The sequence below is a fragment of the Polyodon spathula genome, chromosome 3 (assembly GCF_017654505.1).
Source record: "Polyodon spathula isolate WHYD16114869_AA chromosome 3, ASM1765450v1, whole genome shotgun sequence".
NCBI lineage: Eukaryota > Metazoa > Chordata > Actinopteri > Acipenseriformes > Polyodontidae > Polyodon > Polyodon spathula.
Genome location: NC_054536.1, coordinates 15,490,285 through 15,503,586, shown reverse-complemented (window position 1 = coordinate 15,503,586; position 13,302 = coordinate 15,490,285). Strand labels below are relative to the sequence as shown.

The window sequence follows — 13,302 nt, the reverse complement described above, 5'->3', positions numbered from 1 at the left end:
ACGAAGGTTCCAATAAACCCCACCTCCCTCACGTGATAATGAGTAGAGAATACAGTATTTAAAACTAGCTGCACTCGGCCATTTTGTGGGTGAAGCCAGTACAGTGCTTTCGGGCTTGTCCTGGTGGTTTGTAGTTAGGTTTTTTTTGTCGTCTTTTCTATTGCATTGCTGCAGATCAACAAGAACGGCATCAACGCGCCGAGACATTTCATCTCAACACAGTTGTCGTACTAATATCGCATGTCCACTATCCAGAACCTCCAATCTTTCGGTAAGTTATTGTGATCTGCACCCTACCATGTTGGCGCGGCGGGTCTGTGTACTTTCTTTGTCTGACCCGATAGATAGGGAAAAACAAAACAAAACAAAACAAACAAAAAAACATGGTTAGCTTGTTCGTCATATTTTTAAAGAAAAGTAACAAATGCAACATTTGATTAGTAAATAAATGACTAATTGGGTTATAGTGGTGTGTTCTGACGAGTCGGGCTTGGAAGTAAATGACTTTGGCCTACTGTATTGTTTCCTTAGGCAAATGCACACTATTTGCAAGTAACAGCACTCCGTTTTATATATGTATTGGTTTCCCAGGCTAAATGTAGTGTTTATAGTTGTATTTAATCCATGTTGCTATTAACCTTAAAATCCTTTACTTGTGTCAGAATGGTAGAAATGGAAGCTCAACATGACAGAAACCGAATCTCCGCCTTATCTATCTATCTATCTATCTATCTATCTATCTATCTCTATATATATATATATATATATATATATATATATATATATATATATATATATATATATATACATACATACACACACTTGGTTTTATTTTATTATAAATAAGCTAGGTAACTATCTTGTAACGAGACCACATTTGGACTACTTTGTTTGAAGCAGTGTACGTTTACCTTGTAATGCATGACTTGGGTGTATGTTGTTAATGTCGCTCGTTAAACCTCGTTATCTGTTTTTTTGAAGATCCCTTTGCTGATGCAACTAAGGGTGACGACTTACTCCCGGCAGGGACTGAAGAATACATTCACATAAGGATCCAACAGCGTAACGGCCGTAAAACGCTGACTACTGTTCAGGGAATTGCAGATGACTACGATAAAAAGAAACTCGTAAAAGCTTTCAAAAAGGTAGTTCTTATTAAAGGACCATATGCAGGCTATATTTAGTAAAGTACTTGTTACCTTTTCGTAGTGCTGTTTTAACAAAAAATTAATTTCACATCAGTGGGCACCAACTCTGTTTTAACGAAGGCAGTGCACCACCTTTGTTTTATAGCTTTTACTTAATCTGAAAATTGAAAAAGGTTATATAGGCGCAGCACTAGTAAATGCATTTCTATTAGTGTATGTGGTGGTTTAAGGATTGTCAGCTTTCCATTTCTTTGATTCTATACTGATCAGTATTTCATGATGCGTGTTTCAGTAAATGTTTAACAGTTGTATTGGCTTGCAGAAATTTGCTTGTAATGGTACTGTGATTGAACATCCTGAATACGGTGAAGTGATCCAGCTTCAAGGTGATCAGAGAAAAAACATTTGCCAGTTCCTCCTTGAGGTGAGTTGCTTTTGCCTTATTTCAATTTAATAAGTTTATTTCTTGTGTGAGTAATGTGGTTAAGAGTTTTTAAGTGGATGTAATGCATAATGTGGCTTGCTGTTTCTGGTATTTTCTGGCTGTTAATGGTCTACACACACGACCTCCCATAATTGTGGATATCTGTTCATGTTGACTGTTGCACTTAAAATGCAATATAGTTAAGGCTTCTGATTTTTGGTTTTAACTGGTAAAAACCGATAACGCCCCTGATACAATGAAAATAACAGTGGAAATGGTTACTCCATTCATGTTGACCACCTCTTTCCCATAAAAAAAAAAAAAACTGCTTCTCCGTGCAGCTGAGCAGTGACCTTCCTTCCTGACTTGTGTCTATCATTGATTAGTTCTGACTACTTTAACCCACACCAACTACTGAGTGGCAGCACATTCCTTCATTTCTAGTGGATACTCTGCTTGCAAGATTTAAAATGAGATTACAATTAGGAATGGAGTCTTGTTAGCGGAATTTAGAGCTGCATTACAGTTAAGGTACGGAGGATTTAAAACAGAATTGCAAATTGTGGTGAAATGTGAGAATTCAAAACAAAGAAATAAAATATGCGCACACAAAAACCTGAGAACAATGCCTGTGACCATAACATTTAGTTGTGGAAGACAGCAAGGGAAAGAAGGTACAACTTAAGTGTGCAAGTACTATCTAGTTAGTTCTGTACATATTTTGACAGAAATGGCAAAGCATTTTGGAAAGTAAGTGAAAATAATTCATACAGTATATAAAAAGTGAAACCCCTGGGGGCGAAAAATTATATATATATAAACTCAGATAGTTCAAAATAAGCATCAAAAAATGAAATTATTAAAAGCTGAAAAACAGAAGCCCTAAATATAGCCTTATATATTGGGTTTGTAGTTTAAGTGTGAGTTGTGTATTATAACATACAAAGTATAGACGAAGGACTACTATTTGGCTTTGGTTTAGTTGCATCTTCTGCATAATGATGTTGAAGAAATAAATAATAAAGGTTTATGGCTTTGAACATTGCTGTGGGAAAACTACGAAGTTCAAGCTTTAGTGTGAAAAGGAGACGCCACAGTATTTAGACCACAAATTGGATCAGTACAGTAACAATGGAATTCTTTGATAGTGAAGGTTGTTTACAATGCTTGGTGTTAATCTGTTTTGCAGGTTGGCATTGTCAAAGAGGAGCAACTGAAGGTTCATGGATTTTAAAACTATGCAAACATTTTTGCAGTAAAGATTTTTTCTTCAGGACTGACCAACCGAATATACTGAACAAAAAAAAAAAAAAAAAAGGTTTTAACACCATTTGCTAAATTGTAAACATACTTATGTTCATTCTCTAGGAGAGCTATCATCCAGCAAAGGGTGACAGAGCTGTGATTTTATATTTAGGTTCTGCAACACTATCTGCCCCTTGCAGGAGTTATGTGCCTTTACCAGGAATCTGAGTAGGTTAAGCTGAAAGCTTTGTGGATAAGCCATGCCACACCGGAGAAGCCTGCTCACAAGTGAACGTAACCGTGCACTTGGCATTCTGAAAAATGGTCATGTGCCGCATCCATGTGCCAACCCAGTGAAGGAGCACCAGTACCCTGTGACGGCTTCCAGGAGGCAGAGATTGGTAACAGGCCTGAACACACAACTTTGCATAGCAACTCAAACCTGTGTATCTCCAGAGACAGTGCTAAACTGACTGAGACAAGCTAGACTAATGGCAAAGAGACCTGTAAGGCATTCAAGACGCATGTCACTTCCCGCTAAACAGAAGTGTCCTTCCATGGCCAGAGCAATCTCCTGACTTGTTCCCACTGGAGAGCATTAGATGCCATCCTCACTTCTCCACACTGTGTGATCTGAGGCAAACCCTGCAGTTGGAGTGACATGTCCAGGGACTCGTCACAAGACTGTGATGTTGCTACTCGGCCTGAGTTATTTCGAAAGGCAGGCACACCCTGCAAGTGTGACTTCCAAAATGGTCTGGTGACTGAATTACTATTGCAGTCGGCAGAGCAATGGAGCTTCAGGTTTAAATTACTAAAAATGAATGTTTTCATATGTTGCATACAGCAATAAATGTGCATTTGATGTTCAGTACATACAAATGCCAAATTGAGTATTGCTAAACTTTTTTTTTTTTTTCTTTGTTCAGTATATCTTGGCTATATCAAACGTGTGAACATTTGGCGTTTGACACCCAGTGTGCATGATTACGGAAGATGTGTTTCTTGTAGGCCGGTAATGGATAAGAACTGCAGTAAGATGGGCACTTGAGAAAATTAGCCACCTTCCCCTTTTTTTGTTTTTTATAACCCATGTTTTAGTCCTGACTGTTTTAATTTCCACCCTTTTTAATTTTAATGTGTTGTATAAACAAATTTACAAATAAAACCAGGTGTGAATTCTGTCTGCCTTATTGTCATTATTATTACTGCTGGCCTTCATTGCAAGCTCTTGTTTTGAACATTCCAAACTTCGGTATTTGTCTAGCTTTAATATGTCAATTACAAACACCATAACACTGAGGGAGGGTGGTGGCGGAAGCTTAACATTACATTGTACTATGCTTTTATAATTAAATGTTACCTGAATCTAGAAGGGAAGCAGAAAAAGATGTTTATTAAAATTCAAAACTGATTCATTTAAAGTCTAAACAACTACTCTCCTGTCCCTGGATATATCGGCATTTATAAAAAAAATAAAAATAAAAAAAAAAAGACTGACTAAATTCTCCTTTAGCGTCCATAGGTGTACATTAAGATCGACCCTTTGTGTGTTTTTTTTTTTTTTTTTTTTTTAAATATAGTAAAGGCATTCCCCCCCCCCAATCTCACTAATTCACAGTGAAGTTGAACGCTGTGGTTGTCATTTATGTAATGTTTTAATCACACATGATGTAGGTAGTGTTACTAAGGTAGATACACTGGTTTGATTTTGATGGGTTCTTGTCTACATTACTGAGGTTATAGCATTTTGAAATTGGTGCTAATGGACCAGGCAACTGTTGACTGCACTAATACTTTACCTGTCTTATCTGTTAATTCTCAAACTGAACTCATTAGGGATTCAAAGAAATGCATGTACATGGATTAGGGAGTGGTTAACATGAAGAACACAGAAAGTACTAATTAGAGGAGAAACTTTTAAAAGAGCAAGGTAACCAGTGGAGTACCACAAGGATCAATATTAGGTCCTCTGCTACTTCTTTTTCATCAAATTCCCCAATATCTGAATTTATAGGCGGATAGCTGGATATATGGTTACACTGTCAAAACCATGCTTAAATATGCCAATTTAATACAATTTTATTTCTCAAATGGTTGATTGATTTGTTTTGCATGCTATGTGGCCATCCATTTACCAGGTGAACCCCTCAGGGAGCCCACCTCTAGCTTTTAAATCTCATACAGGCATTGAGTAATGGTTATTGTGACTTGTTCAGTAGCTGACACAAAACTGAACAAAAGGAAGCAATAATAATAATTAACCTAAAACATGTTCAAGGGAATTACTTGTAAAATCAGAGTAGCTATACCGCCCTATAATAATAAATCTGTTACATTTTCAAGGTATTAGAAGCCCTATTGTGTTACTTTACAACCTAAGAAGTGGTCTTTCAGATAATGTTCACTGATCTCTCCCTGCAGAAGCTCTGAGGTTCTCCTTGAAGGGACAGCGGTGATATCTGGGTTTCAGAAGTTAAATAAATGTAATATAATATCCCAAAATGCATGTGACTCAGTTGAGAGTTGTCCACATCACAAATAGTGTTTCGGCACAACTGATTTGAGGCACCGTTGCAAAAGGGAAATGTATTCCTCCATTTGGTTTCTCAGAACAAGCCTGTGATATTATTGCTACAATTCTAGCACTTTTCATTACAAATAAAATTAATTGCAATAATAACAAACAAATCAGACAATTAAAACCATATTATCTTTCTTATAACACATTGTTCCAAAATAAATGGGTGTACTGACATATATTTTTGTAAAGTACTGATTTTCACAGAACAGTTGGAAGTTTTAATATTTACCTGAAAATAATGTATTTAACCACAAACGGAGATTACATTACTGAACACAGATTCGCCAGCTATAACCTGGCTGGCCTGGTTACCATAGAAACAAAGGACATCATCGCATAATCAGAATTTTAGGGGAAGGGAAAGCAATCAGGCTGCTTTTTTTATTAGCCTAGGTTTTAGCCTAAAATAATCTCTCACAATAGTAACACATTGCTATATTCTAAATAAGAATAATAATCTAAGTATTCCACCATCTTAATCAAGTGTGTGTGTGTTTCAGAAAAACTATGGCTGGAAAGGGATGCCCTTGGCTGGCACTTTAACAAATGCTGTATAGCGTTTATTCTGGCTTGGGATCAAAGATTTCCAGCAACAGCTAATGTTGTCACCTTTGGAGCCATTAGAGGTGATCCTCTTAAAGTCAGGAGAGTCAGCAAGTACTAGATTGACCAGACCCTTCTTCACAGGATGAATCAAAGTTGATTTGAAATTGTCACTTTTACCAGAAGAGAAGTCTCCATAACTGAAAATGAATTTGAAGCGCTATAGGGTCTGTTTTACAGATTTAAAGTGGCAGATTGAAATCTTTTCATCTTGTTTATGAATAATTATCATATGAAGGGAGAAAACTGTTTATTTGATGCCATGTGTAGTACTGGTTCTTCCCACAACTCCACCTTATGTGGCATTTCAAACCCATCACAATCCTTAAATTGCTACCAACTCTTTGCTGTGTAGCATAGTCTTAGGAGGCAGAGTCAGGAACCAATATATTCAGGATACAGTATATGCAAGTTAGTCACATAAGAGTGACAGGGGATCTTTCTTACTTGAATTGTGGGATTTTTGTTGTGGCTTCCTGCCCTGATGTTATTTACTAACTGAGCTGTAAGAGAAGCCTGTTTTTTATTTATTTATTAGCAATTGTGTTTGTCAATGTGAAAAGGCCATTTGGCAATGTTTTAGTCTTGTTTTTGAAGAGCAGGCACAAACAGTATGGCCACAGGTTAACTAGCATTTAGACTAGCACAAAGCAACTAATTCATATTTGAATATAATTCAAGGGGTGCCTGCAAAGGCAGAAGGGGATGGAGTGCTTGTGGGACTTGGGTGACAGCGTGTTAGTGACAAAGTCGAACAGACAGGACAGGACAGGACCCCTACTGCTTGGAGGTCCTCTAGCTGCTTGAGTGGTTGTGGAGAGTAGGGAGACCCGGCCCCTCTGGGGGGACAGGAAAGTACCTGTACCTGGAAAAGGAAATAGCTAGACAGGTCCCGTCCGAAGAACCGACCTCCATCAGACGTGAGCCCCAAAGTGTGACCCAGGCACCGCTGAATGCGCCCGCCTTACGACTGTGTGTGGATTGCCTTGCTCTGTGTGAGCTGCCTGCCTGCGGGAATCGAGATCGCTACAATATATTACTAGGACAGTCTTAATTGTACGCATTGTTTTCCATTTAACTGAATGACTACTGCATTTGATTTGCACTCGTACCAAAACAAACTCAACAATGATATAATATAACGTGGTTGTGTCTGCGTTCAATTTAACGTGATAAGCAAGTGACACTCACACTTTTTTTGTCACACTGTAAGTAGGCTAATCTTAAAGTTCACTGCTATTTTAAAATGTCACCTGCATTCGTGCTGACTAGCTGCCATACCAAACCATAAGCGTAGATTTTAATAAGGTTTAAAAAACACCGCTGTCATCCACTAACTTACTATTTTTTTAAGTTATCCTCGCTGAACTTACTTTGGAAATGTCTAAATAAGCCATGGAATGATGAGGGATATAATGGTCACTAATTCTAAAAGATCTAAATACCTTTGCCTTGTGTTTTTCTCATAATTCTTGTAATAACCCATCTATCCACCAGAGGGAGTAATCAGCTCATGTAGTAACAGCACTATATATGCTTGATTACATTATTTTTCCTGTTGAATAACTGGAAAATTGAATTTAAAAAGGACATTTTATGAAAATCCACATTAAATGTCTTCCTTTGTTTTGTGGCTTTGCACACACTGTTTGAGACACTTCAAAATGTATGGACCAAACAAGTTTCCAGACTTCATTTTAATCAGTTTAGACAGTGCTTTATAGTTATTGGAGATCGAACATAACTGCTGCTTTGACTGCTCGTTCACCGGTATCTGTTTGTGCTGTATTACTTTTACACCTGCTTTGAGTTCCTTTATTGCATATATTTATTAAATAGCAATGGTAAATAACACATTAAAATCACCTTTAATCTTTAAACAGATTATTTCTTCATTCAGATAATGTCATTTTTAAATATGATTTTTTTTTTATTTTTATTTTTTTGTTATATTTCCTTGAAAACATTTGATTGAAATATGTGGTTTATTACAAAGCTCTGACCTAAATAAATATAGCTGGGTGAAAACTACTACACACATCTAAACTACCTTATTTGGTAGCCTTTCTCTAATAGCTTCTAAATCTTTCCTAACCATCCATTCAAAACCTAGTCACAAGATATGTCATTGTAGAGGTACCTTAGGTTACTGGTTATGAGAGAGAGAGAGAGAGAGAGAGAGAGAGAGAGAGAGAGAGAGAGAGAGAGAGAGAGAGAGAGAGAGAGAGAGAGAGAGAGAATCAATTATTTTTAACCTAATTAGATTCTCCAATGGAGAATGCTAGTTTGCTTACAATAACACAGTACTTAATTAAGTTAAATAATTAGCAGTCCAGGTGTGGAATTAATTGAAGAAGATATATATCTTTCCAGCTGGAATATATGTGTTGCAACCTCAACATCTTGAGAGGATTTACTTTCTTCAGCATAAAGGCATTTAGCACAGTGGCCACTGAACGACCTTTCACATGTGAATCTGTTAATGCACCAGGTAAATTACAATTTAAATTACAATTCAAAGTGAACCATAATTAAACAAAGTGTCCAACTGAAACCAAAGAAATGATAAAGAAAGGCTATTACCAGATTTCGGATTACCAATCAGATTACATTCACTGTCAGATGAATGATAGTGAGAAACAAAGAATGAAGTTCTATACCTCAGTTCTTGTGATGCTTGATTTAGAGCTCCGGGGTGTTTAAAACACTTTAGCTCTGCCTACTCTTACAGAAAAGTTACATTGTTCATCCATTCACCATTACTAGTGTGCTACCCTCAGACATCCTTGCAGAAAGTCCAGCCGACCAGCACAACTTGCCAATGAAAAATGTATCAAGGTGTTTAAAACAGAAAACACAATGCTTTTTTGTAATAGCAAAATTGTACTGGTATTACTGCCATAAATGACGGTTTTGTTGTGAAAACATTATGGTATGTGCATGAATAAATGTCGGAGACACCGCACAATGTTTTTTTTCTGTGTAGATGTGTGTGTTTGTGATTCCAAACAAAGGTATGAACATCGCCGAAGAGTAACTGAGAGTGATTTAAACATAAATGATAAAGAATTGAGGTCATTCTCTTTTGAGGTGTGTTATAAAACCGTGAAAACCAAAAAAAAAACAAATCCAAAAAAATTTCCGTATAAATGATTAAATCATTGTTGTATAAATTTTCCACAAATGTTTCATCCCTGCAGGGTGTCGCAGCAAAAAAGTCCTCAATGATATAACGCCCCTATAGCTGGGGGGCGACGGCTTTTTTACAATTCTTTTATACGTACTATGCGACAAGAAAATTGGTTTCCACCAAATACTATATGCGAGACGAATATGTACTGGGTATAACCATGTCACGTTGAACTGGTAACAGCTTCTCTTAAGTTTGATGATAGCTAACATTTGCAAGGATAGTCTATCAGATAATTGGAAGGGGGAGGGGCAGTGTAGGTACACTTAATTAGGTCATTGATGTTTTGCAAAATGCAGTAACAACATTTTTTTCGCCTTACGAAACTATATTTTACTTACTATGTGGTTAAATTCATCCAGACTACAAGAAAGCACCGGTATTTAGTATGTTTAGTTACATTATTATTATAGCTTCTAGTAATATAAGACTAAAGAAATTATAAATTGTTTTTACCTTTTACGTGTTTTCATTAATCACCTCTAGATGGCAAACTATTCTTGCTAATCCTGATTAAAATAAAAGCCAATCACATGACATATTGCCTGGATAAACACCGCTAATGTGCAAGTGAACTTTTCGAAGAAATAAACACATTTCTTGTTGTTTTAATTTAGAATCTCTGGCATTTTTGTTCAATTTTGCTGCCGTTCACATTATTCTCAGGTAAAATTAATGTGCAAGATTTAATGTATATCTATCTAGCTATCTAGCTATCTATTTCTCTATTTTATTAGGAAAATACTTTTTCAAGAAGTAGGAAAAATTCTGGTATTACATTCTTGCACCAATCAATATATTGATGCCTCCTATCTCTATCATCTATCATCTATACTGTACAATTCAAATTTAGATGACCTCTCATGCGGATAAATAAAGAAACCAATTTGTCTTTTAGCAATGAAGTTATGACCTTGTATATTCTAAAAACAACAGTAAACAGTGTTTTAACTGATGCAGCATTATTATACTAACTGCATGCAGTGTTGAGTTACGTTATCGTGAATGTGGCGCTCCAGAGAGAAGAGGGATATGGTCCGACCTGACTGTGTTGGCTTTGTGATGTGGACTGATGTACACTAGAAGCAAAACTGATACAACCAAACTAATTTCACTCGTGACCGAAGCGCATTTTAAACTCCAAAGCTGAAAAGCAAGAGAGTCGTCAGAATCAGCCCTTATTAGACATTAAGAATTGTATTTACACGGTACAATAATAATAATAATAATAATAATAATAATAATAATAATAATAATAATGCATCTGTAAGGAGATAACAGCTTGCATCAGGGATACCGTGAATGTAAAGAGCATTAAGGAGAAACGGGAGTGGAGGCCTGTGTTAATAAGATTAACATAATTATAATTAAACCTGTAAACAGGGGACACTATGTTTTCATGGGTTCATATGGTCTTTAGTGTCTACTGTGAATATCTGCCAAATTTTGTTATGTGCCAATATGTTCATTTAAGGGTTGCATTTTTAAGGGAAAAGGATGCTTCTCCAATTAACATATTTAGTAAGTGTCAGGTGATCAAACAGTCAAAAGAGTACATTGACCTTTTTCATCTGTGAACCAAAGGGCATTGAAGAAAGATACAGCTTAATAAGGCTATTGTGTTTAATTAATATATATTTACATATGTTATAGAAAGTCTGCATCTTTAGTTAATTCTATATTTGCAACGGTGACTATCCCTGTGTTTATTATTGATGGTTCTCCAATTTCTTGCAGGAACCCATATGTTGCAGAGAGAAATTCTAGAGCAATAAAGTCACAGATGAATATAACCCTATTACATTCCCAGGGAAAAGGTTTAGTTGTTAATAGAGTCATTTGCTCTGTATGACCATTTTACTAAATTTGTTAGGACTGGAAGCAGTTCAAACAACACTAATGATCACTATGATAAATAAAGGAAAACCTAGCAGCAATAATGTATACCTGTGCATACCAAAATTAAACATTGGGATGTGATAAGGAAATTAATAACTGAAGCCATTGGTACAAGTCCCATTTAAAAAATAAATAAATAAAATAAAAAAATACATCTGACCATCTGTGATTGTAATTAGAGTTTACTTATTTGAAGACTGTATTCAATTTAGATGCACTTGCATGTATGTAATGGTGGCTGCTAGGGGAGTGTTGTTGAGGGACAGGTTAATGGTAACAGTGTTACATGGAAATTTGAGAACACAGAGATGCTTCAAATTGGCACATTTTGAAAAAAAATCACGCGAATGGGATGACTGAAACAGAAAATGATGTACAAGGCAAATCTAACCAAGAAGTACATTACATTATCAGGTTAACTTTGATATTATTCTGTACCCGTACCAAAGATGTGTGACACAGTGCTTCATGATTTCTGGTTTGCATATAGTTGATATGTGATATAGGTTTTGTGACTAGCAGACACATTTTTGGGGACAAGGAAAGGCTGCTCTAGCTGTTCATATGACAAACAAGTCAGCTCCACAGCATAACATTTCCATGTTCATAATACACTGGCTGTGTACAGGGTACAATATTACAAACCTATCTGCAGCAGTCCAATAAGCAGCCACTTAAAACTCCTATCTAATATACAGTAGCTGTCTCCTAACCTTTTCCTCTCAATGATGGCTGAATGAATTCCTTTCAAATGTTATAGAGCGATGACCCATCATACAGTATTTAAACGTGTGCAGATTAGATTTTGGGGATGATCTGGTGGCTATTTATTCAGCAGGTGGGCTCTTCATTTTGTTCACAACCATAGGCTGAAAAACATCCTGTGCTATAAATGGGTTGTAAACTGTTTAAAAACAAGTCAACGGGTGAGTAGTCTAGTTTATTATTGTGCAAATCACAACAAGATATGAATGACCACCCCCTGTGCCACAGTCTCGCAGTGACAGGTGTTCAGAAAAAGATGGAACATCTTATATCATATCTCCACACTGACACTGTCACTCATTTGTGACTTAAACCATCTGAGGCCTACATTGCTGCACAGCTGCTACATATGCTGTAAAGACAGCAGCGCAAGCAAAACAAGGAGTGATATCTTTTTCATTGACATTTCCTTTTTGTACAAAAAAAAAAATAGAATATTGCAGCTCTAAGAGAAAATTAATTTATTTCTATCAGTCATTTTCACTATAAAGTAAAATGATCTATTTTATAATGTAGTTCATGTAGACATGTCCACCCAGATCCCATTAGAGAATCCAGCAAATGCATATTTCAGTCCCCAGATAATATGAAAACCAAACTGATTATAAAATTAAATGTTTTGACAAGAAGTGCTTGGACCAATATGTTGGCTTAATGCAAAATTGAGCCCCATTTAGTGATAGAAAGGTCATTGCTGCTGTAGAGGAGATTATTAATGTTACAAACTGAAAATCACATTTTATTAGAAAAATAAGAGCTGACATTGAAGTATAAAAAATAGAGATTGTCAAGAATGCTTTCTAAACGTCAATGAAAAACACAGGCCATATTTCTTTGAAAGCATAACAGGACTTTTATTTGAACATTTTTGAACAAGTTATGAAACAGAAACCAAGTTGAAGTTATGACCTTTTTTAAATTGCTATTCTAAAGTGAGTGCTTAAAGTGTTACAGATCCCCCTGGCATGTTTGACAAGAAACACATTATTTTTCTTTTGCTGTATCCTGTGTAGTCTGTATTGCAGCAATATATTTTTCAACATGATCCTGATTTTATTCACACATCATAGGTAAATCAGCCAGGGAATTACTTTTTTCTAATTTTGACTCTGAATCATTCTTCTGGAGTAAGATTATTTTCTTCTAAGTGTTGCAGTGTATGCAGATCATTCTCCCTCCTGCAACAAAGCTGGTTCTCTGATTGAAATGTGGGAACAGCATTGTTGCAGGAGGGAGCATGACCTGGATGCACAGTGACAGTGATTTCTATGAGAAATTGTCTTTCCCCTGGTGAGCACTCCTGAGTAAATGTACTCCCAGTTGTTTTGTGACCCATGATGTATGATTGCATATTTTAAACCACAGGACACGGCGAAGGTAATGTAACACGATTCTTGTAAACACTGCAGGGAGTTCTGTAACACTTTAAAGCTTTCATTATGAT

The 13,302-nt window shown here is 36.2% G+C and overlaps 1 protein-coding gene across 1 annotated transcript; it reads left to right on the top strand.

Moving 5' to 3' along the window:
• Window positions 1–84: 84 nt before the first annotated feature.
• LOC121312760 (eukaryotic translation initiation factor 1b) lies at window positions 85–3,999 on the top strand. The gene is made up of 4 exons (XM_041244491.1): window positions 85–271; window positions 982–1,145; window positions 1,471–1,572; window positions 2,762–3,999. Exons 1-4 carry the CDS (start codon window positions 241–243, stop codon window positions 2,804–2,806), a joined length of 342 nt encoding a protein of 113 aa, XP_041100425.1. The 5' UTR covers window positions 85–240; the 3' UTR covers window positions 2,807–3,999.
• Window positions 4,000–13,302: the final 9,303 nt, after the last annotated feature.

Excerpts from the sequence above, each read along its gene's own strand:
- LOC121312760 (XM_041244491.1), top strand. The coding sequence starts at position 241 with ATGTCCACTATCCAGAACCTCCAATCTTTCG. Across the intron at positions 272-981 it reads CCAGAACCTCCAATCTTTCG|ATCCCTTTGCTGATGCAACT; the intron begins GTAAGTTATTGT and ends GTTTTTTTGAAG. Across the intron at positions 1,573-2,761 it reads TTTGCCAGTTCCTCCTTGAG|GTTGGCATTGTCAAAGAGGA; the intron begins GTGAGTTGCTTT and ends TCTGTTTTGCAG.